Raw genomic sequence first — 23,099 nt, 5'->3', positions numbered from 1 at the left:
GGCTATCCAATATCATAGGTTAGGCTACGTTTTATTGCATAATATGACTTTTTTAGGGAAGAAGGTGAGAGAAAAATATAAAACTACTTTCTTTGTTTCTTTGTTCTCTGGCAAAGAAACAAAGAAAGTATCATGGGGATTTTGCCTCCCTCTCCCTTGTCACTGCCTTGGGTGTGGGCAAGGCACTGCATTTTCTGAGGTGGAAGAAACCGGCAGTTGACACCTGAGGTGGTTGACCTCTTCTTCCAATGGGATAGTTTGTCCAATGTGCAGACTTTTTAAAGGGGCAATCAGCAGTTCCTACATACATTTTTTGACTTATAAATTAATTATATGTATCCATTGATTCTTGAATAATATAAATTATAAATGCCTCATGAGCTTAGTTCAATTGTCGCACCCCATCAGAATCCAAAATACAAGCTTGTTTAACTCCAATATTTGTTTGCAGTGTTTGTAAACAAAGAAAATATCACCTCAAAACATGGTTAAAACTGTGGATGGTCGGTCCTTGCATCCATAGCTCTGTCTATGAATTTGAGTGTTTACATTTCTCCAGGTCCATCTCTCAGCTTTTCACTGTACCAGGGGCAGGGAAACCGCATTGTTATTGTTTCTACTGCTGATTGCCATATCTTAGAATGATGGAAACATAAATTTGAAAGTGGCATTAATATTATAACTTTAATCATTTTAAATGCATGCCATGCTAGACATGACAATAATTCAGAGTTTGCATTTACCATAAGGTCAATTATCTATTATTACCTTACAAGTGTACAGACATCTTGTAAATTTTGTTGACATTCTAGAAGGGATCAGATTAACAGTGGTGTAAAGTACTTCAGTAAAAATACTTTAATTTAAAGTACTACTTAAGTCGTTTTTTACTTCACTACATTCCTAAAGAAAGTAATGTCGTTTTTACTCCATTTTCCCTGACACCCAAAAGTACTAGTTACATGGTGAATGCTTAGCAGGACAGCAAAATTGTCGCACATATCAAGAGAACACGTGGTCATCCCTACTGCCTCTGATCTGGCAGACTCACTAAATACAAATGCATCATTTGTAAATTATGTCTAAGTGTTGGAGTGTACCCCTGGCTATTCATAAAATGTAAAAACAAGAAAATGGTGCAGTCTGCTTTGCTGAATATAAGGAATTTGAAATTATTTATACTTTTACTTTTTATAGTTAAGTATATTTAGAACCAAATACTTTTAGACTTATACTCAAGTAGTATTTTACTGGGTGACTTTTACTTGATTAAGGTATCTATAATTTTACTCAAGTATGACAATTGGATACTTTTTCCCACCACTGATCGTAATTAGCTAACGTTACCTTACTGAGTAACGTTAGTTGTCTTCACTTTCTTCCAGCGGTAGTCTGTCAAACTCGCCAGCTTTTTATTGATTCCATGAACTGCAACGCAGCATACCAACTTCAATGATGCTACTTTAGCTCTATTTTCTGTAGCTGAAAATAAGCAATTCTACTCGTAACCATATCTAATTCGTTAGCTAGCTTGCTTAGTTCACATATAGCGTGGCATTTAGCTTGTTATCTGTCAGTCAATCGTAATAGCTGGATGGACACGGGAATGCGAAAAGCAGACTGTCTCCTCGAAAGCGGCGGTGAAAGGGATGCTGAGAGCCCATTGGCTATCGAACAGCCAATGTCGTGAGGCGTGGGTCTTGAATATTTCGGTTCACTACCGTAATTAAAAGAACAGCGCGCATTAACTTTTCATTTGACACCCTTTGAGCTATGACGCCTACCAATAAGATCCCTTTCTCGTCAGTGTAACCGGAAGTGAACAGCGACAAAGTACAATTTACACGTTAGCATTTTTATTTGTTATTTGGACGTTTATTAACACACTGGAACTCAAAATATGACAAATTAGCTGCACACACGTACACCCTATAGTATTTAATTCGCAGGGCTTGGTTGATAAACGTTATATAGTTAACGCCAGTTTAGCTAGTAGTGAACATTAGCCAACATGGCTAACTGTGTGGTTTTTCACACTCAAATAGCCTCCATCATGGAGGTGCTAGCGAACGCAGCCGTGGCAGATATCTGTAAACTCGTAGACGACGACTATGCAGTGTTTCGTTTGGAAATAACTCGAAGCCAGAAAGAAAACAGGGCATTGCGGAGGAAACTACACCTATTGGAACCAAAGGTTGCACGGGAGCGCGCAGATAGAACAACGCGAGAGCGCGTCCTCGCCAGTCGTCCCAGTAGTGTCAAGATCCTCGACCGAAACAGAGGAATGGCAAGAGGTACATTTTTCAGAACGAAGAGCAGGGCCTGTCGCTTTTTCCACGCTGTGATTTTAGATGTCTTAACCACATATGGTTAACCAGAATTGGGTCTTGGTCAGTTTGTTGGCTAGTATGCAATAATCGCTTGGCTATTTTGCACAAAGACAAAATATAATGTTCTAACCAGATAATTTTTTTACGGAATGTCCTATTATTTACTTATTGAAAACAATATACTGCATGGAACATAGTCAATCAATCTATAAATTGTATATCAAGAAGTTATGCAAAGTGTTACCTTACATCCTTGTCAATTCTAGACAGTGTCAAAACGGTCAATAGTGTACATTATAGTGTTGATCATTGACAGTGGCTAACCTAACCATCTCTTTTCCCCCAATCACTCTCTCAGGTGAAGGACATCTCACTGGAGGCTACAGGAGCTTTGTGAAGCAAGCGGGACACAAAACATGTAGAGATGACCAACCAATCACTGTTGACGAGGGGAGTGGAACCTCAACCCAGCACGTTATCGTGATAGAAGTTAGTGTAATAGTATTACATAAAAATTACAGTACATCAAATGTATCCCGTTTATTTCAGAAAGGATCCCCTCGGCTATTCACTTGCTTACATGTACATACTCATTTATCTGCCATAGGGGAGCTTGTGAGACTTCCCTATGACATTATTATCTAATCCTACTCATGTACCGGTAATAACCTCCTCCTTGTCAGCCTGCAGATGCAGAGACTGCAGGTCCTGGGGTCAAGCTGGAGAGGTCTGAAGGAGGGGAGGATCCACAACACAGCAGAAACATCCAGACTGGAGCGGCTGGAGTGCCTCCTGTAGCCACAGAGGACCCCTCCACCACCCTAGTGCCGCCCAGGATCCGACGCAGCATCACAGAGGACAGTGGAACGCAGAACACCGTTCTCAAGTCAGAGACAGACACTTTAACTGTAACACAAAGGATTTTACACACCGGATCTGACCCAGAGATACTGGGGCTGGGGGGACTGGGCTGTCGTTCTTCTCCCAGCTCAGAGTATTTACTTTACGGTAACCCGAGGACGGTTCTGTCCCATCAGGACTCAGGTAACTCATTACAGACTGGCAATGATCCATCTTGTTCTTACACTGCTGAGACAGGGATGATACCTGGTGACATGCCTGTGGGCTTAGATACACAGACTAATCCAATGAGAGGAGACTGGAACCGGTACAGTAGTAGTGTATATTCTGGAGAGTGCCTAGATGAGAAAGGGGATGGTCTGGCCTTAGATGATGTGACTGTGAAAGTGGAGGGCGATGCTCCTCTGACATGGAATGAAGTCGAGACTCATTTAGGAGAAGGACACTCGCAGGGCAACAGCAGTGACTTCTTAGACTACAGGGAAAACTTAGAGACAAATCTAAATGTCACAACCAATTCCTCTTTACACTCAGTGTCCATGTCGATGGCACCTTCCGATTCACAAGGCCTATTCGATCAGGTATTGAACTCAAACGACCAAAGGTCCAAGGCTCGGGGAGGGGGAGCAAAAACAGGCGGTAAAGAGAAGCGGTTCCTCTGCATGTTCTGTAACAAAGGCTTCAGCTGCCCTCAGAAGGTGGAGATCCACCAGAGGGTCCACACAGGGGAAAAACCCTACAGCTGTACCCAGTGTCACATGCGGTTCGCCCATGCTGGCAACCTAAAGAGGCACCAGAGGGTCCACACAGGGGAGAAACCCTACAGCTGCCAACAGTGTGAGAAGCGGTTCTCCCACCAGCACCATCTGAAGATGCACCTGAAGGTCCACACGGGAGAGAGGCCATTCAGAGAGTAACTACCTGAGGATACAGCAGCAGAAAAACCATTCCACTCTATAACATAGAAAGTAACCATTCCACTTGATAGCTTCTGACTTTGACATCAAACCCTGCATTAAATACAAAGATTAATGTTGTCAACAGATCCACAGATGCATTTGGAATAATGAGAGTAACAGATTTCAGTGCTAAATTTTACTGGGTAGAATATTGCATCCAGACATAATGATATATAATGCATATGTAAGCCTTTATTAGTCTGTTACATATTGTATTTGTACTGTGTAGGCTATATGATGTTCACAAATTCCTATTTCATTACTTCCATTCAATACTTGATATTAATGCAGTTTATCAAGTTCCTGCAGATGTATGTGTGGTTTAAAATGTGTATGTTTAATAAATAAACATTTTAACTTTGTTCTCCTTATTTGAGACTCCCTTTAAAATACATCACATCTGATCTCACCCTATTCTACATACACACAACAGAGATTTATAACCAATATACACTTACTAAATATACCCACACTAACTAAATATACCCACACTAACAAACACCTACTGTACACGTCAAAATAGTTTAGTCAGGTTTGTCTGATGGCTTTTGACTTATCATAGCTGACTCATATTTATCCACAACATCATGTGTCCACCATGATGGGTTTAACAACAATGAAGTCATTCTGTAACTACAGTATAGGACTCAGATGTGGTGGGCATGGGTAAACACTCCATGTTGAAAGTGTGTTTATTATCTGTGTGTACGTACTTGAGGGAGTGTACGTCAGTGTAATATGTATCACCTCTCTCTTCCAGGAATAGGAGGTGCTGCTGATAAAGGAGTAGGGGTGTGAGGAGGGTCTGGGGAACCATGGTCATGGAGGTCAACCAGACTTCACGTACTCCTGAACCCACAGAGGAACCAGCTGAGCAGCATAGGACCACAAAATATCACTGAGGTGAGCCCAATGTTAACTATTGTCTGCATGTTACACTATATATACAAAAGTACGTTGACACCCCTTTGGCTATATCAGCCACACCCGTTGCTGACAGGTGTATAAGATCGAGCACACAGCCATGCAATCTCCATAGAGAAACATTGGCAGTAGAATGGCCTTACTGAAGAGCTCAATGACTTTTAACGTGGCACAGTCAGGATGCAAGCTCTCCAACAAGTCAGTTCGAAAATTGTCTGCCCTGCTAGAGCTGCCCTGGTCAACTGTACGTGCTGTTATTGTTAAGTGGAAACGTCTAGGAGCAACAACTGCTCAGCCGCTAAGTGGTAGGCCCCACAAACTCACAGAACGGGACTGTCAATTGCTGAAGCGAGTAACGCATAAAAATGGTCTGCGTCAGCAGGAGTGGTGTAATTTTCAAAGCCATTGGACTCTGGAGCAGTGGAAACGCGTTCTCTGGAGTGATGAATCACACTTCTCCATCTGGCAGTCCGATGGGCAAATCTGGGTTTGGTGGATGCCAAGAGAACATTACCTGCCCAATGCATAATGCCAACTGTAAAGTTTGGTGGAGAAGGAATAATGGTCTGGTGCCGTTTTTCATGGTTCGGGCTAGGCCCCTTAGTTCCAGTGAAGGGAAATATTAACGCTACAGCATACAATGACATTCTAGACGATTATGTGCATCCAACTTTGTGGCAACAGTTTAGGGAAGGCCCTTTCCTGTTTCAGCATGACAATGCTCCTGTGCACAAAGCGAGGTCCATACAGAAATGGTTTGTTGAGTTCGGTGTGGAACAACATGACTGGCCTGCACAGAGCCCTGACCTTAACCCTATTGAACACCTTTGGGATCAATTGGAATGCCGACTGCGAGCCAGGCCTAATCGTCCAACATCAGTCAAAATGTTATTTGTCACATACACACGTTTAGCAGATGTTATTGTGGGTGTAGCGAAATGCTTCCATTCAGTCACGCTCTTGTGACTGAATGGAAGCAAGTCCCTGCAGCAATGTTCCAACATCTGGTGGAAAGCCTTCCCAGAAGAGTGGAGGCTGTTATTTCAGCAAAGGGGGGACCAACTCCGTATTAATGCCCATGATTTTGGAAAGAGATGTTCAACGAGCATGTAGTGGTCATGTAGTGTATTAGGTCAGGGCCCGTATCCACAAAGCATCTCAGAGTAGGAGTGATGATCTATGATCAGTTTAGTCTTTTAGATCATAATGAATAATTCTATGATGGGGGCCTGATCCTCTCGATGAGCACTTCTACTCTGAGACTCTTTGTGGCTACAGGCCCAGGTTTTGATAAACATTGTCTTAAACATGTACTATGCAGAAATCGCTTCACCATTTCCTGGTAGCTAAAATTCTAAAAGTTTGCTTAATTTCAGTTTGCGACTAAACAAGCAAATATTCGACTTAATATTAACAACATTTGAAATGTAGATTTTCATAGACCAATGTATCAGCTATTACACCATGTAAAGGTTTGTTGAATTTGTTGAAATTAGGACAGGGATTGAGGTGTTTTACTCTGAGCCAAAACTAACTGGAAAATGCTCAAGTTATCCTTTGAAACGTTTAACTCCAATCAAGAGCCAACCCACAACTTTCAATAAAAAAACACACTTGCAAATTAAACATCTATTCAATCCGATTTAATCAAAGAGCACTTGAACAAGAGTTAGAAAAGTTTAAAATGAGGGGGATGAAGTAGTTGATGTTGTTTGGCAGCGTGGGATTGGTGCCAACAGCAAAGCAACTTCCCTTGATGTATCCTGGAGAGAAATAGAGAGAGCACGCGACGTGACATTCAAATTCTGTGAAAGGGGCACAGTCTAACAAATAGGTAGCAAGTCAATAGCCTGATGTGGACACCAGTCCAGAGGCAAACTATGGATGAAGTTCATGATATGCTGAGATGCCATACTGTGCCCTTCTCCTGCAGGCACATTCTGAATCCACACCCGCCCATACAAAAACACAGTATTAGCATTGGCTGTAGTTTGACTGGATATTGTTGTATTGAATGTGTAAGCAATAGCTATGCAAAGTGCCAGATATGTAACGATTTACAGTAACTTCAGTTCATTATTACTCAGCCAATAAGCACCAGCATTAGTCAGCCAGAAGATCTAACTAAGTTAGCTACAGAATGTAATGGAGAAATGTCACCTTTCTGCATCAAGTACCTCTGACTGGGCAGCTTCATTTTAGCAGGTTGAGGGACTAATTTACTTCCACTAGCTACTTCTACCTAACATGACTATAGCCAGACGTTAGCCAGCTTACTAGCTTGCAAGCATTAACATTAGCTAGCTAGCCACCTAGTGCAAGCCAATTTCAGTTGTTGATTTTGTTCTATTGGCATGCTAATTTCATGGTAAATTCAGCATTTTAGCTAACATTACTATTTTTAACTTCCTGTCACACAAAGGTCTAATCCTTTATGTGTGATGCCGACAGTGCAGATCAATCCAGACTGTAAACAAACCCCATATGCACTCTGAATAACTAACGTGTACTTCTGGGTATGAACGAAATAAAAAAAATGGGATACATTTTGTTTTCTGTTACTCGACGCACAATTTTGAAACCATAAACGAGAAATTAGTTTATATTCAATTTTCGTTCTTAAAATGATGAAACCAAACACAATAAATGAGCCATTTCCCAGCAAAGCTGTCATTAAGGCAAAGGGTGGCCACTATGAAGAATCTCAAATATAAAATGTATTTGGATTTGTTTAACACTTTTTTTGGTTATTACATGATTCCATGTGTTATTTCATAGTTTTGATGTCTTCACTGTTATTATACAATGTAGAAAATAGTAAAAATAAAGAAAACCCTGGAATGAGTAGGTGTGTCCAAACTTTTGACTGGTGCCAGTTTCATCAGAATAACCCAGGTAAACTTGTGTTGTGAGCTCTGTTGAGAGACAGTTAAGAGGGACCTGACTTTAGCATGTTTTGGTTGTTGTTGCATTGATATACACAGTGACGTACATCAGTATAAATACAGCCAACTTTGAGTGTGTGGCTGAGTAAGTGAGTGGCAATGTTTGCTTCAGCCATGGGAGATTTTTGTCGCCATGGTGCCGTAATAGCAGCCAGAGGTTGATCCCTTATGTACAATTGTTTTATATTTATAATCATAAGTTGTTGTGTTTTTTTTGTAATGGAATTGTTTCAATTGACTTCCTGTTTTCTTTTTATTCATATTTTTTTTATCATAATCTGATCATTTTGATGATTCAAATCAGTTAGTTGGCTTGAGGGGAAAAGAGGAGAGAGGACTGCGTTGGCTAGTAGAAGTGGCAACTGAAGTGTGATAAACTATGCTGCTCTTGAGTAGCATCACCCAAGTGTACACACCGGTTGCGTCTAACTGTATGCTTTCAGGCAGAAGTCTATTAATTTCATTGGGAGGCATTCCGCACTGCTGCAACTCAATTCAATTTAAATGCCAATATAAGGGCTTTATTGGCATGGGAAACATATGTTAACATTGCCAAAGAAAGTGAAGTAGATAATAAACAAAAGTGAAATAAACAATACAAATTAACAGTAAACATTATTCACAGAAGTTCCAAAAGAATAAAGACATTTCAAATGTCATATTATGTACATACAGTGTTGTAATGATGTGAAAATAGTACAAAAGGGAAAATAGTAAACCACCGAAGAAGTTGCTAATGTGTGATTCTTTTTGATGTGATGCGCCTCGTGGATTGTGAAGACTATGTAAAATGTACAGTACAATAATAACATGTGTGTGGGAGGCATTATGCCTCATTCAGAAGCACTCCATTACCTTGCGTTTGATGTCATTCACAGAATCGCAACGTTCCCCTGCAAGTGAAGGCTCCGTTTGAATTTTTCAAAACTGTGCAATCTTCTTTCGTCTGGCCAGAGTCCGTCTAAGAATCGGAAGTTAACAAACCACTGAAGATGAAAATATGGGGTTTTCGAAGATGGGTTTATGGGATAGCTAGCAAATTGTAAACATTTACCCATTCCTATAAGTGAGTACTATTTTAGTAGTATATATATATATTTGGTTAAATATGCGTTGGCTGTTAAGCCAATCATACTTTGACTGTTGCCTCCCGTCTTTGTTGTGATAATTATTAGGGCTGAAGGTCACTAGCTACAATAAAGAATAGCTTCTAGCTAGCTAAGTAGCTTGACTTGCTGGAAAGTTATAGAAACAAATTTTGGAAAAAGTAAGTAACCAAAACATGTTTTATTATAAACTGAAACAATGATTCTCATGTCCTGAATTAAATTGTCATATTTTGGTGTATATGGTGAAATCCCTGAGCGGTTTCCTTCCACTCCGGCAACTGAGTTAGGAAGGGTGCCTGTATCTTTGTAGTGACTGAGTGTATTGATGCACCATCCAAAGTGTATTTATATAATAACTTCACCATTTTGAAAGGGATATTCAATGTCTGCTTTTTTAATTGAATCTACCAATAGGTACCCTTTGTGATGAATTGGAAAATTTATCTGGTCTTTGTTGTTGAATCTGTGTTTGAAACGCACTGCTCAACTGAGGGACCTTACAGATAACTGTATGTGTGGGGTAGAGTTGAGGTAGTCATGCAAAAAAATCATGATAAACACAATTATTGCACACAGTGAGTCCATGCAACTTATGTGAGTTGTTAAGCAAATTTGTACTCCTGAACTGTTACTTGCCATAACAAAGGGGTTGAATACTTACTGATTCAAGATATTTCAGCTTTTCTTTTTAAAATTAATTTGTAAAAACATAATTCCACTGTAGATCAGTGACAAAAAAAAATCAAATTTGTGCAAGTACGGCCCCAGAGTGTTTACCCGTCCCCACTACATTTGAGTCCTATAATGTAGTTACAGAATGACTTCATTGTTGTTAAACCCATCATGGTGGACATACATATTATGTTGTGGGTAAAAATAAGTCAGCTACGATAAGTTAAAAGTCAGACAAACATGACTAAACTATTTTGACGTGTTACAGTAAGTGTTTGTTAGTGTGTGGGTATATTTAGCAAGTGTATATTGTGGTTATAAAGTTCTGTTTATGCAGAATAGGGTGAAATCAGATGTGATGTATACTAAAGAGTCTCAATGATCGCCTTAGAAAAATATCATTTTATGTTCATTAAACATAAGTGTTAAATACACCATATGAAAACCACATATACACGTCTCAACTAAAAATCTGCATGAACTTGATAAATTCTATTCATTAAAAGTGTCTTGGGAAAGCAGTTCAATGGATGTAATGTAATAGGCATTTGTAAACATCATATAGCCTACACAGTACACATACAATATGTAGACTTTTTAGGCTTATGTTCTTTATACACTGAGTGTACAAAACATTAAGATCACCTGCTCATTCCATGACAGACTGACCAGGTGAAAGCTATGTCTTATTGATGTTAGCTGTTAAATCCACTTCAATCAGTGTATATGAAGGGGAGGAGACAGGTTAAAGAAGGATTTTTAAGCCTGGAGACAATTGAGAAATGGATTGTGTATGTGTGTCATTCAGAGGGTGAATGGGAAAGACAATATGTAAGTGCCATTAAAGGAGGTATGGTAGTAGGTGCCAGGCGCACCGGTTTGTGTCAAGAACTGCAACGCAGCTGTGTTTTTCACGCTCAACCGTTATCCGTGTGTGTATCAAGAATGGTCCACCTCCTAAAGGACATACAGCCAACTTGATAACTGTTGGACGCATTAGAGTCAGCATGGGCCAGCATCCCTGTGGAACGCTTTCGAGTCCATGTCCGACTAATTGAGGTTGTTTTGAGGGCAAAGGGGGGGGGGGGGGGGGTGCAACTCGATATTAGCAATGTGTTCTTAATGTTTTGTACACTCAGTGTAAATCACACAATGTCTGGATACAATATACTTCCCAGGAATATTCAACAATGAAATATTTGACTCTCGTTATTCTAAATGCATCTGTGGATCTTTTCTGCTCACTACAATGAAAATTAATCTTTGTCTTTAATGCAGGGTTTGATCTAGACGTAATAAGCTATGGAAGTGGAATAGTTTTTCTGCTAGGGTATCCTGAGGTAGCTCCTCTCTGAGAACCTCAGGCAAACAGCCTTTCTCCCATGTGGACCTTCAGGTGCCTCTTCAGGCTGCCAGCCTGGGTGAAGCGCATGTGACACTGGGTACAGCTGTAGGGTTTCTCCCCTGTGTGGACCCTCTGGTGTCTCTTCAGGCTGCCAGCCTCAGCAAAGCGCATGTCACATTGGGTACAGCTGAAGGGTTTCACACCTGTGTGGACCCTCTGGTGGATTTCCACCTTCTGGAGGCAGCTGAAGCCTTTGTTACAGAACATGCAGAGGAACCGTTTCTCTTTACTACTGCCTGATGTTGCTCCCCTTCCGTGAGCCTGGGCTGTAGCCCTGTCGTTTGAGTTCAATACCTGATCGAAAAGGATGCCGTGTGAATCGGAAGGCCCCTTCGATGTGGACACTGGGGCACGATCACTGAGCGTGTGTAAAGGGGAGATGCTTGAGACATTTGGATTTGTCTCTAAGCTTTCCCTGTAATCTAAGAAATCTCTGCCTTGTGAGTGTCCTTCTCCTAAGGTAGTCTCATCTGCATTCCATGTAAGAGGAGCGTCGCCCTCCACTTTCACTTCATCTACCGCTATAACCTCTCCTTTCTTATCTAGGCACCTTTCAGAGTATACACTACTACTGTATCGGTTCCAGTCCCCTCTAGAAAGATCAGTCTGTCTCTCTAAACCCAAGGATATGTTGCCAGGGTCCATCTCTGTCGTGTAAAAACAAGACAGATCATCACCGCCAGTGTCTAACGCATCACCATCAGTATTTCCACAGGAATTAACAGTCTTCTGGCTGTGGTGAAATACTGGTAAGTACTCTGAGCCAGGAGCAGGAGGACAGTCCAGTGGCCCCACACCCAGTCTCTCTGGATCTGATCTGTGGTCAGATCCTGTTTGTAAAAGCCTTTGTGCTAAAGTTATGGTCTCAGTGTCTGTCTCGGACTTGAGGACAGCGGCCAGCGTTCCATTGACCGCCGTGATGCTGCGTCGGGTTCTGGGCGGCGTGGTTGTGGGGTCCTCTGTGGCTACAGGGAGCACACCAGTCTGGATGTCTCTGCTTTGCCCTGGGTCCTCTCCCTCAGACCTCTCCAGCTTGACCCCAGGCCCTGCAGCCTCTGCATCTGCAGACTGACACAAGAAGAGGAGGTTATTACCGGTACATGATTTGTAAAGGATAACAATGTCGTAGGGAAGTCTCACAAGCTCCCCTATGACAGATAAATAAGGATGTACATGTAAGGAAGTGAATAGCTGAGGGGAGCCTTTCTGAAATAAACTGCCCACATTTGATATGCTGTTCAAAGTAACATTTTATATGCAACAATTACACTAACCTCTATCACGATAACGTGCTGGGTTGAGGTTCCACTCCCCTCATCAACAGTGATTGGTTGGTCATCTCTCCATGTATTGCGTCCTGCTGGCTTCACAAAGCTCCTGTGGCCTCCAGTTTGATGTCCTTCACCTGACAGTGTGATTGGGGGAAAAAGAGGTGGTTAGGTTAGCTACTGTCAATGCTCAATGGTATATTGTACACTATTGACTAGGGAGGCACGATATATCGGTGAACGTCGACCGGTATTAGCTAAAAATGCCAACATTGGTATTAGCCCGATGTCTAGTTTAACGGCGATGTTAAAAGCCGATGTCAAAGCTACCGTGCATACCAATATAACGTAGGTACATGACATAATGACACCACGTCGAGCAGTCATTTGAAAGAGTAATACAATTTCAGTGAGACAACTTAAAGGCGAAATCCATTAAAGCCAAGATAATGGAATTCATTGCCCTTGACAATCAACCATTCCCTATCGTGGGCGATGTTGGCTTTCGCCGACTGGTCAAGCACCGGTACACACTACCAAGTACTCTATTTTTCAGATGTTACTGGAGTTACACAGTAATAGTGTCACTGCTATTTGCTTCATAACATGCATACTGTGGAAAGCTGTTTGGGTATTTGTGAGTCAAAAAAGATAAAGTAGCACTGTCAAAGCTGTACAAAAAAGTCTGCAAACAAGAAAACACCGACCACGAACGATGTGTATACAATACCGCGGTGGTAATAAAGCATAATTTGTTCGACCGCAACTTCTGGGGTAGCTAGCTTTAGCTTTGTACCAATACAACCAGCCTGAAAACAATGACCAGAAGAAACTGCAGTCATTTTCATTATTCTTGGCAATGACTTAGGAATCCTTGTGAGTAAGTATTAGCTAGGTTGCCACTTGTTGTTCACCTATTGAAATTGAACTTTAGTTTATGAAAATAAATAGCTAGCCAGCTACTTAACTCTGTTGCCCAAAGCTAACGTTATAAGCAGCCAGCTAGCTTCATCTGGCAAGTGATGCTCAACCGGACCGGGTTATGTGTTGTGAAGCTAGCCACAATAAGAATTAAGCACAATAGTGGAATTTGCGGTTTGCCTTAAAAAATAAAAGTATGTAATTGACAGTGATGCAAATTAATACAAACAGTAGAATTATGCCATACTTTTATTTTGAAGTCCACTATTGTGGCTAATCCTTATTGTGGCTAGCTTCACCTAGATGGGTCCGACCACCATTAATCAAATAAGAACTGTCTTATAAATTAGGGTTATTTTAGATGATGACACCTAACTATATAAACTCAGCAAAAAAGAAACGTCCCCTTTTCAGGACGTCTTTCAAAGATAATTTGTAAATATCCAAATAACTTCACAGATCTTCATTGTAAAGGGTTTAAACATTGTTTCCCATGCTTGTTCAATGAACCATAAATAATTAATGAACATGCACCTGTGGAACGGTCATTAAGACACTAACAGCTTACAGACAGTAGGCAATTAAGGTCACAGTTATGAAAACTTAGGACACTAAAGATGCCTTTCTACTGACTCTGAAAAACACCAAAAGAAAGATGCCCAGGGTCCCTGCTCATCTGCGTGAACGTGCCTTAGACATGCTGCAAGGAGGCATGACTGCAAATGTGGCCAGGGCAATACATTGCAATGTCCGTACTGTGAGACGCCTAAGACAGCGCTACAGGGAGAAAGGACGGACAGCTGATCGTGCTCGCAGTGGCAGGCCACGGTGTAACAACACCTGTACAGGATTGGTACTTCCGAACATCACACCTGCAGGACAGGTACAGGATGGCAACAACAACTGCCTGAGTTACACCAGGAACGCACAATCCCTCCATCAGTGCTCAGACTGTCCGCAATAGGCTGAGAGAGGCTGGACTGAGGGCTTGTAGGCCTGTTGTAAGCCAGGTCCTCACCAGACATCACCTGCAACAACGTCACCTATGGGGACAAACCCACCGTCGCTGGACCAAACAGGACTGGCAAAAAGTACTCTTCACAGATGAGTCACGGTTTTGTCTCACCAGAGGTGATGGTCGGATTCGCATTTATCGTCGAAGGAATGAGTGTTACACCTATGCCTGTTGTACTGTGGAGCGGGATCGATTTGGAGGTGGAGGGTCCATCATGGTCTGGGGCGGCGTCACAGCATCATCGGACTGAGATTGTTGTCATTGCAGGCAATCTCAACGCTGTGCGTTACAGTGAAGACATCCTCCTCCCTCATGTGGTACCCTTCCTGCAGGCTCATCATGACATGACCCTCCAGCATGACAATGCCACCAGCCATACTGCTCGTTCTGTGCGTGATTTCCTGCAAGACAGGAATGTCAGTGTTCTGCCATGACCAGCGAAGAGCCCGGATCTCAATCCCATTGAGCATGTCTCAGACCTGTTGGATCGGAGGGTGAGGGCTAGGGCCATTCCCCCCAGAAATGTCCGGGAACTTGCAGGTGCCTTGGTGGAAGAGTGGGGTAACATCTCACAGCAAGAACTGGGAAATATGGTGCAGTCCATGAGGAGATGCACTGCAGTACTTAATGCAGCTGGTGGCCACACCAGATACTGACTGTTACTTTTGATTTTGACCCACCCTTTGTTCTGGGACACATTATTCAATTTCTGTTAGTCACATGTCTGTGGAACTTGTTCAGTTTATGTCTCAGTTGTTGAATCTTGTTATGCTCATACAAATATTTACACATGTTAAGTTTGCTGGAAATAAACGCAGTTGACAGTGAGGACGTTTCTTTTTTTGCTGAGTTTAGTTAGCTAGCTAACTATAGCTACTGAAACAGATTGTCATTTTGCTATGTTTTTGAGCTTGCTAGCTTGTTTTTTTTTTTAATGACCAGTACTGTAGGTGTGTGAGACAACTTTACCAGCATCATTAGCATACGTATCGATGAATCGTTGTGACATATGAAATACAAGTGATAGTGTAATAACTACGTAAAAAACGAATTAACGTGTTAAATTATGTGACGTGCAGTCATATTCAGGTCCTGATTGGTCAAATAGTGTTATTTGACATATATTTTTTGACTCGCAAAGACCCAAACGGCGTTCCATAGAAATCCTGGTTGAGAATAAAACGACTCAACAAATGAACAACGAAACAGCACAGCAAGTAAGTGAAATAAATAGGTTTTGATTATGTTTTACTGGTAATGGGGACATACGTAAATGCCAACAAAATAACATTTGAACAGTGTGGTGTGTGTGTAACCTTTATTTAACTAGGCAAGTCAGTTAAGAACTAATTCTTATTTACAATGACGGCCCGGACGACGCTGGGCCAATTGTGCGCCGCCCTATGAGACTCCCAATCATGTGATATACAGCCTGGATTCGAACCAGGGACTGTTGTTACGCCTCTTGCAATGAGATGAAGTGCCTTAGACCGCTGTGTACGTGTGTGTAACTGTTTACCTGTACTAGAATGCTTAAAAGGATGCAAATATTTTAAATATCGGGTTATCTGCATTTATTATTTTGTCAAGGAAAATATCTGTATCAGCCAAAAATGTCATATCGGTCATTACTACTATTGACACTGGTCGTATCCAAATACCAATACTAGCATACTACATACTTAAATTGTATACTTATTTCGGCGTTTTATCTAGTACAATTCACTCCTCTTTTCTAACTCGAGTGTTTGACAACAGCTGATAATCAGAAAAATTGTTGCGTTGTACCAATACAAACGAATGGCGGGAGTCAATCGCACATTAGATGACGCATTCGGAGTACTTTTTTTTTGCATACTATTTAGTACAAAAATATAGGTATACGGAAAGTGTCTAGAATTGGCAGGGATGTAAGATAACACGCATACCTCCTTGATATACTAATTAGAGATTGATTATGTCCCATGCATTTTTTTTTCGATTAGTAAATAAATGTACATGCAGTAAATAAATAATCTGATTAGATCTGGCTAATTAATCATGGGAATTATTGCAACTATCCAAAAACTGAACAAGACCGAATGCTGGTTAATAACGCATCTAAGGTCACACATGCGCAGAGAGAAACGGGGCGACAGGCCCCGCAGCCTCCTGCAAAACGTACCTCTTGCCATTCCTCTGTGTCTGTCGAGGATCTTGACACTACTGGGACGACTGGCGAGGACGCGCTCCCGTGCCACCTTCAGTTCCAGTAGCTGTAGTTTCCTCCGCAATGCCCTGTTTTCTTTCTGGCTTTGAGTTATTTCCAAACGAAACACTGCATAGTCGTCGTCTACGAGTTTACAGATATCTGCCACGGCAGCATTCGCTAGCACCTCCATGATGGAGGCGATTTGAGTGTGAAAAATAATACAGGTCGCCATTGTTAGCTAACATTAGCATCTAGATAACGTAGATCAACCAAGTCCTGTCTCCAACGTGAATTAAAGACTACCTGAGGTAAACGTGTGATGCTGTACAGTTAAATTAATAATATTTTGAGTTCCAGAGTGTTAATAAACGTCTAAATAACAACAAAAATGGTAACGTGGAAATTATTCTTGGTCACCGCTCACTTCCGTTTACGCACAGAAGATAAATTATTGGCGGATCGCAACCGTGAGGTGCATACAACGCCACCTACTGTACTGGAGTGTGGGGCCATTCACGGCCTCCCCTTCGACGAGGTTTAACGGCGGTTGGCATTCAATATGTTGTGTTACTGCAACCTACTAGACTGGAGTACAACTCCATTATACTTTGCTTGAAATTGTTTTTACAAATACCCTACCATCTAACACTAAAATCACAAAAAATAAATAATAATAAACACCACTCTACTCCACTTAAATCTAATTAGTCCTACCTCATGCCAACAATCTGAAAGGATGGAACATCATCACTCAACACACCCAAAAACTCTTCTGATGTCAAGTCTCGCACACCCAAATACCTCTCTGCAGCTGCCACCACAACCTCAATTTTTCTGCGACTTATGTTCCTTCCCTGCTGTACAGTTGATAACCATTGCTAAAAAAATCCAATCTTACTGAAACATATATCCCTTATTGGCCTACCCCTCTGTACTGGTACAGATCTACTACTCACGCCACTCCTCTCAGGATCCCTCCCCTTTGACCTACCTTCCTCTATGTTCTTCACTGCCTCAGCATATGACAACTTCTGCACTACTCTAACCCTGGAAACCTCAACCTGAGTCTCTCGCATGGGACATTTCTGATCTCCAGTCCCATGGGCAACCCTACAATTAACACATACCACTACTTTCCCCAATGCTACACATTCCTTTGTCACATGCCCTTCAGCACACTTCTCACACCTAGGAACCTCCCTCCTACACACTGCTGCCACATGCCCATAAGCTTGACACATGTAACAACGTAATGTATTTGGCACAAAAGCTCATACAGGATAACTTATATATCCTAACATCACTTTGTCGGGCCAAGACTCAACTTCAAACACACAATGACTCTTCTGTTTCCCCACTCTCACCACCCTGTCTGCGTCGCACCAAACAACTAGCATCACAAACACCGGGTATCTTCCCCTTCAGTTGGTCAACTTTTACAGTTACTACTACCCCAGTAATCACTCCTTTCATTGGCACCTTTTTCTTGAGTGAAAAGATTCACATTTCTTGCCCCAATTCATTTAAATCCAAGCGCCTTCTCCCTCTGACCAGTAGAAACACAAATAATTATCACAAGACCATGTCTGGTTACCCTTAGTGATTCCACAGTACCCAACTCTGTTTTCACTCACCCTAAACCCACAAATGGATCAGCCAAAAGGCAAGGGTCCACTTTTTCCAAAAACTTCACTCCTACTGTCAGACTCATCTTTATCCTGACCCTCTGTGCAAGCCACAGACTCCGAGAACTTCACCACACCTACCACCTCAGATACTCAACCCGCATTCTCTTCAGCTCACTCTGCTTACACTTTCTTCCATTCTTCTTTAACAAACCATCTCCCTTTTTTCCGCCATTTTTAACCGACTCAAGCTCACCATCTTCCTTCCTCTCTCAGACCTCCCCTGCCTCTCTTTTTCCCCTCCATTCCTCCTCCATATTGCAAGTAAACGTCTCCTTGTGATACTACTGTACTGCTCCTGACATACATCTTGTTCTAGCTTTCTAAAGGGACGTCATAAAACCGGCTGTCACAATCTCCGTACAATCAGCGCTCAACAGTGCATCCCACTTATAAAGCAGCTGCTTCGTCTTGATGTTAATCTTCATCAAAATCTACCGAAACACTTTTCAATTTCAAACAAGTGCGCTCTTCCAACCACCATCCCCATCTCTGCAAAAGCTCTCCCCAAAATGTTACGTCCGTTGGTCACGGCCTCCGCTATTCATGTATTCCTCTTATCTAGCTCCGTGTTTCCACCTACTGTTTTGGAGCGCGAGTTCATTACACATCGTTGAAAAATTGCCATACTAATCCAACACCCATTAAAAAAACTCATCAATATTCCACTAGCTACTTGACCCCATTTGATCCTACACCAGGCTGGGAGGATGGGACACTATTCAATTGAATGGGCTTTATTGGCATGGGAAACATGTTTACATTGCCAAAGCAAGTGAAATGGATAAACAAAAGTGAAATAAACAATAAAAAGTGAACAGTAAATGTTACAATCACACAAGTTCCAAAATAATAAAGACATTTGAAATGTCATATGTCTATATACAGTGTTGTAATGATGTTTAACTGGTTACAATAAAAAAGGGGAAAATAAACTAATCTGGGTTGTATTTACAATGATGTTTGTTTTTCACTGGTTGCCCTTTTCTTTTGGCAACAGGTCACAAATATTGCTGCTGTGATTGCACACTGGTATGTCACCCAATAGATATGGGAGATTATAAAAATTGGATTTGGTTTTCAAATTCTTTGTGGGTCTGTGTAATCTGAGGGAAATATGTGTCTCTAATATGGTCATACATTTGGCAGAAGGTTAGGAAATGCAACTTAGTTTCCACCTCATTTTGTAGGCAGTGTGCACATAGCCTGTCTTCTCCTGAGAGCCAGGTCTGCCTATGGTGACCTCTCAATAGCAAGGCTATACTCACTGAGTCTGTACATAGTCAAAGCTTTCCTTAATTTTGGGTCAGTCACAGTGGTCAGATATTCTGCCACTGTGTTCTCTCTGTTTCATGCCAAATAGCATTCTAGTTTGCTCTGTTTTTTTGTTAATTATTTTCAATGTGTCAAGTAATTATCTTTTTCTTGTCTCATGATTTGGTTGGGTATAATTGTGTTGCTGTCCTGGGGCTCTGTGGGGTCTGTTTATGAACAGAGCCCCAGGACCAGCTTGGTTTGGGGACTCTTCTCCAGGTTCATCTCTCTGTAGGTGATGACTTTGTTATGGAAGATTTGGGAATCGCTTCCTTTTAAGGGGTTGTAGAATTTAACAGTTATTTTCTGGATTTTGATCATTAGCGGATATTGGCCTAATTCTGCTCAGCATGCATTATTTGGTGTTTTACGTTGTACGCAGGGGATATTTTTTCAGAATTCTGCATGCAGTCTCAATTTGGTGTTTGTCCCATTTTGTGAATTATTGGTTGGTGAGTGGACACCAGACCTCACAACCATAAAGGCCAATGAGTTCTATAACTGATAACTGAGTATTTGAATGGCAGCTTCATTAAATAGTACCCGCAAAACACCAGTCTCAACGTCAACAGTGAAGAGGCGACTCCGGGATGCTGGCCTTCTAGGCAGAGTTCCTCTGTCCAGTGTCTGTGTTATTTTGCCCATCTTAATCTTTTTTTTTATTGGCCAGTTTGAGATAGGGCTTTTTCTTTGTAACTCTGCCTAGAAGGCCAGCAGCCTCTTCACTGTTGACGTTGAGACTGGTGTTCTGTGGGTACTATGTAATGAAGCTGCCAGTTGAGGACTTGTGAGGCATCTGTTTCTCAAACTAGACACTCTAATATACTTGTCCTCTTGCTCAGTTGTGCACCGGGGCCTCCCACTCTTTATATTCTGGTTAGGGCCAGTTTGCGCTGTTCTGTGAAGGGAGTAGTACACAGCGTTGTACGAGATCTTCAGTTTCTTGGCAATTTCTCGCATGGAATAGCCTTCATTTTTCAGACCAAGAATAGACTGACGAGTTTCAGAAGAAAGATCTTTGTTTCTGGCCATTTTGAGCCTGTAATCGAACCCACAAATGCTGATGCTCCAGATACTCAACTAGTCTAAAGAAGGCCAGTTTTATTGCTTCTTTAATCAGCAAAATAGTTTTCAGCTGTGCTACCATAATTGCAAAAGGGTTTTCTAATGATCAATTAGCCTTTTAAAAGAATCAACTTGGATTAGCTAACACAGCGTGCTATTGGAACACAGGAGTGATGGTTGCTGATAAGGGCCTCTGTATGCCTATGTAGATATTCCATTAACAATCTGCTGTTTCCAGCTACAATAGTATTTTATAACATTATCAATGTCTACACTGTATTTCTGATCAATTTGATTTATTTTAATGGACAAAAAATTGCTTTTCTTTCAAAAACAAGGACATTTCTAAGTGAACAGTAATGTATGTTTCTATATACATCACCACCTACTGTACTGGAGTGTGAGCTAGAGTTCTTCACAGAGCCACCTCTACCTGAATACCAGATCCGGAACCAGATCATGAATTCGAAATAATGTCACAGGTCTGGGTCGGATCTGATTGTCAAGGGTCTGGGGTATGTGTAATTTTTTTCTGACTTGTCCGGAAGGGCCGTACATATCTGATTGCGACTGCTGCAGTAGAGCATTTTTATAATTTATGCTGCTGCGTTTGCTTTTCACGAGAGTGGAGCGTGGCACATATAGGTTGTTGTTGTTGGCCAATCATAAGTAATCAAAGCTGCAATAGGCTACAGTCATGGAGCCTCTGTCTGGCAAAAGTTAAAATATCTAAATCAATGGAAGATGGAATTAAAATGATGGAATTAAAAGTTAAAGAACAAGGATAGGCTACAACGACCAAGAGCCAACAGGTAGGTTGCTTCTTAATATTCTGAATGGAGTTATTTGTAATTGTAGGATGAGAAAGCACGCACTGGAGCCTCAATTAGCCTAGCTAGCTTAACTAGTTTCTCCCAGTTTGATGCAGTCAAGACAGGTATTACGTAATCATATTTGATGATAAATAACCTAGCTATAATGCCACGTTCAAAACAACTAGGAACTTGGAAATCAGAGACTTCCGACTTCAGTGTGTTCAAGACAACTGGGAACTCTGAAAGAAAACTATCTCCGACTGAGAAAAATAGTTTTCGAACTCGGGCCTCTTTCAAGAGCTCCAACTTTCTGACCTGAAGATCACTGACGTCATGACTTGACCACGTATTTTTCATAGTTCCCAGTTGTCCTGAACGCACCTTTAGCGCAAATCGGCTTGGTTGCCATCCCTCCCTCCCTGCTCCCAATGTCACTTGCCCACAGTAATCTCCCCTCTCTCTAGAGCGGCACCTCTCTCTCCCTTCTCGCACGCGTTATCAGTCGGTTAATAAAGTAGCATAAAAATAAATACATATCGGCTGCTTCCCTCACTCATATTGGACGGGTCAGGATCCGAGCAGTTCCGAATGGGGTTAGTTGTCCTTGGGTCCGTTTGGAACGGATTTTAAAACATGTATTATTTAAAAAATATATGTATAAATATGGATCCAGGTGGGAAAGCCCCAAGTCCATTTTGGGACGGGTCCAACTCAAGTGTTCCCTACCAAGTGTTCCCCCCCTGGGCACACATGGGATGAATCAACGTGGTTTCCACGTAATTTCAATGGAATTACGTTGAACCGACATCTGTGCCCAGTGGGATGCTACTATATTATCTTAAAGAGCGACTGCCTTTAAAAAGCAACGGATCCCTTTGAAAACGGCCTATGTGGCATCTATATAAATCAGAAACAGTTATTCTAGTGTCAAAATTGACTACAAAGTGTAAATATGATAATTTTGGTGACAAAGTCAGTCTTGACTAAAACGGAGTTTGGAACATCCATTTGTCACAAGGGGTGAACTGCCCAGCAGCTCCGACTTTGTTTACATACTACAACACCTTGCGCTTTTTTTTACTTGAGAAATACTGCACCAAACACCTTAGTGAGACGTAAAATTGCGCAACCAAAAACGTCCAAAAATATTACAGATTTATTGAGTTATCTTCGATTATTTTGGGAGATTTTGAGGAAGTGAAATCGGCTTCGTTGTCTGCAGTGTCTCATGGGGGACAAACGTTAACAAAATGCGGAATCGGTCAATAAACACATTTCTAAGAATGAAATAAATTTTTTCTAATGAGCAACAGAAAAACACTTGCCAATTGGCGTTTTGAGTCGCTTTTAAACTAAACATGGATTTATAATAAAAGAAAGTACAAACCTCACTGCTCCCATCCACTCACCCAAAATACCGCCCAATCCCCATCCAACCTCTATGACCCTATCAATTTTTTTTTAAATATTCCTTTCTATGTCAGAAATTCACTAAATAATACATGTTCAACCGTTTCCTCTACCATTCACACATTCCAGTAGCATGTTCCACTATCAATTTCAAAGAAGAATTCAAGCCTGTATGCCCTAATCTCATCCTACACAACATAACTTCCTCCC

The 23,099-nt window shown here is 41.5% G+C and overlaps 2 protein-coding genes across 2 annotated transcripts; one reads left to right on the top strand and one right to left on the bottom strand.

Moving 5' to 3' along the window:
- Nucleotides 1-1,796: 1,796 nt before the first annotated feature.
- Nucleotides 1,797-4,521, top strand: LOC139374806 (uncharacterized). The gene is made up of 3 exons (XM_071115949.1): nucleotides 1,797-2,294; nucleotides 2,689-2,819; nucleotides 3,014-4,521. The coding sequence occupies exons 1-3, from the start codon at nucleotides 2,012-2,014 to the stop codon at nucleotides 4,106-4,108; spliced, it is 1,509 nt and encodes a 502-aa protein (XP_070972050.1). The 5' UTR covers nucleotides 1,797-2,011; the 3' UTR covers nucleotides 4,109-4,521.
- Nucleotides 4,522-10,182: 5,661 nt separating this feature from the next.
- On the bottom strand, nucleotides 10,183-17,045 carry LOC139374810 (uncharacterized). The gene is made up of 3 exons (XM_071115954.1): nucleotides 16,574-17,045; nucleotides 12,480-12,610; nucleotides 10,183-12,273 (listed from the first exon to the last, which is right to left on the bottom strand). The coding sequence occupies exons 1-3, from the start codon at nucleotides 16,830-16,832 to the stop codon at nucleotides 11,161-11,163; spliced, it is 1,503 nt and encodes a 500-aa protein (XP_070972055.1). The 5' UTR covers nucleotides 16,833-17,045; the 3' UTR covers nucleotides 10,183-11,160.
- Nucleotides 17,046-23,099: the final 6,054 nt, after the last annotated feature.

Source organism: Oncorhynchus clarkii, chromosome 19 (assembly GCF_045791955.1).
Source record: "Oncorhynchus clarkii lewisi isolate Uvic-CL-2024 chromosome 19, UVic_Ocla_1.0, whole genome shotgun sequence".
Taxonomy (NCBI): Eukaryota; Metazoa; Chordata; class Actinopteri; order Salmoniformes; family Salmonidae; genus Oncorhynchus; species Oncorhynchus clarkii.
This window is presented reverse-complemented; position numbering and strand designations above follow the sequence as displayed.

Bases quoted from the DNA above. Each gene is read 5' to 3' on its own strand.
- LOC139374810 (XM_071115954.1), bottom strand. From the start codon at position 16,832: ATGGCGACCTGTATTATTTTTCACACTCAAATCGCCTCCATCATGGAG. The intron at 12,611-16,573 runs GTACGTTTTGCA...TCACACTGTCAG, and splicing joins ACACAGAGGAATGGCAAGAG to GTGAAGGACATCAAACTGGA. The intron at 12,274-12,479 runs GTTAGTGTAATT...TTCTTGTGTCAG, and splicing joins AGCACGTTATCGTGATAGAG to TCTGCAGATGCAGAGGCTGC.
- LOC139374806 (XM_071115949.1), top strand. From the start codon at position 2,012: ATGGCTAACTGTGTGGTTTTTCACACTCAAATAGCCTCCATCATGGAG. The intron at 2,295-2,688 runs GTACATTTTTCA...TCACTCTCTCAG, and splicing joins AAACAGAGGAATGGCAAGAG to GTGAAGGACATCTCACTGGA. The intron at 2,820-3,013 runs GTTAGTGTAATA...CCTCCTTGTCAG, and splicing joins AGCACGTTATCGTGATAGAA to CCTGCAGATGCAGAGACTGC.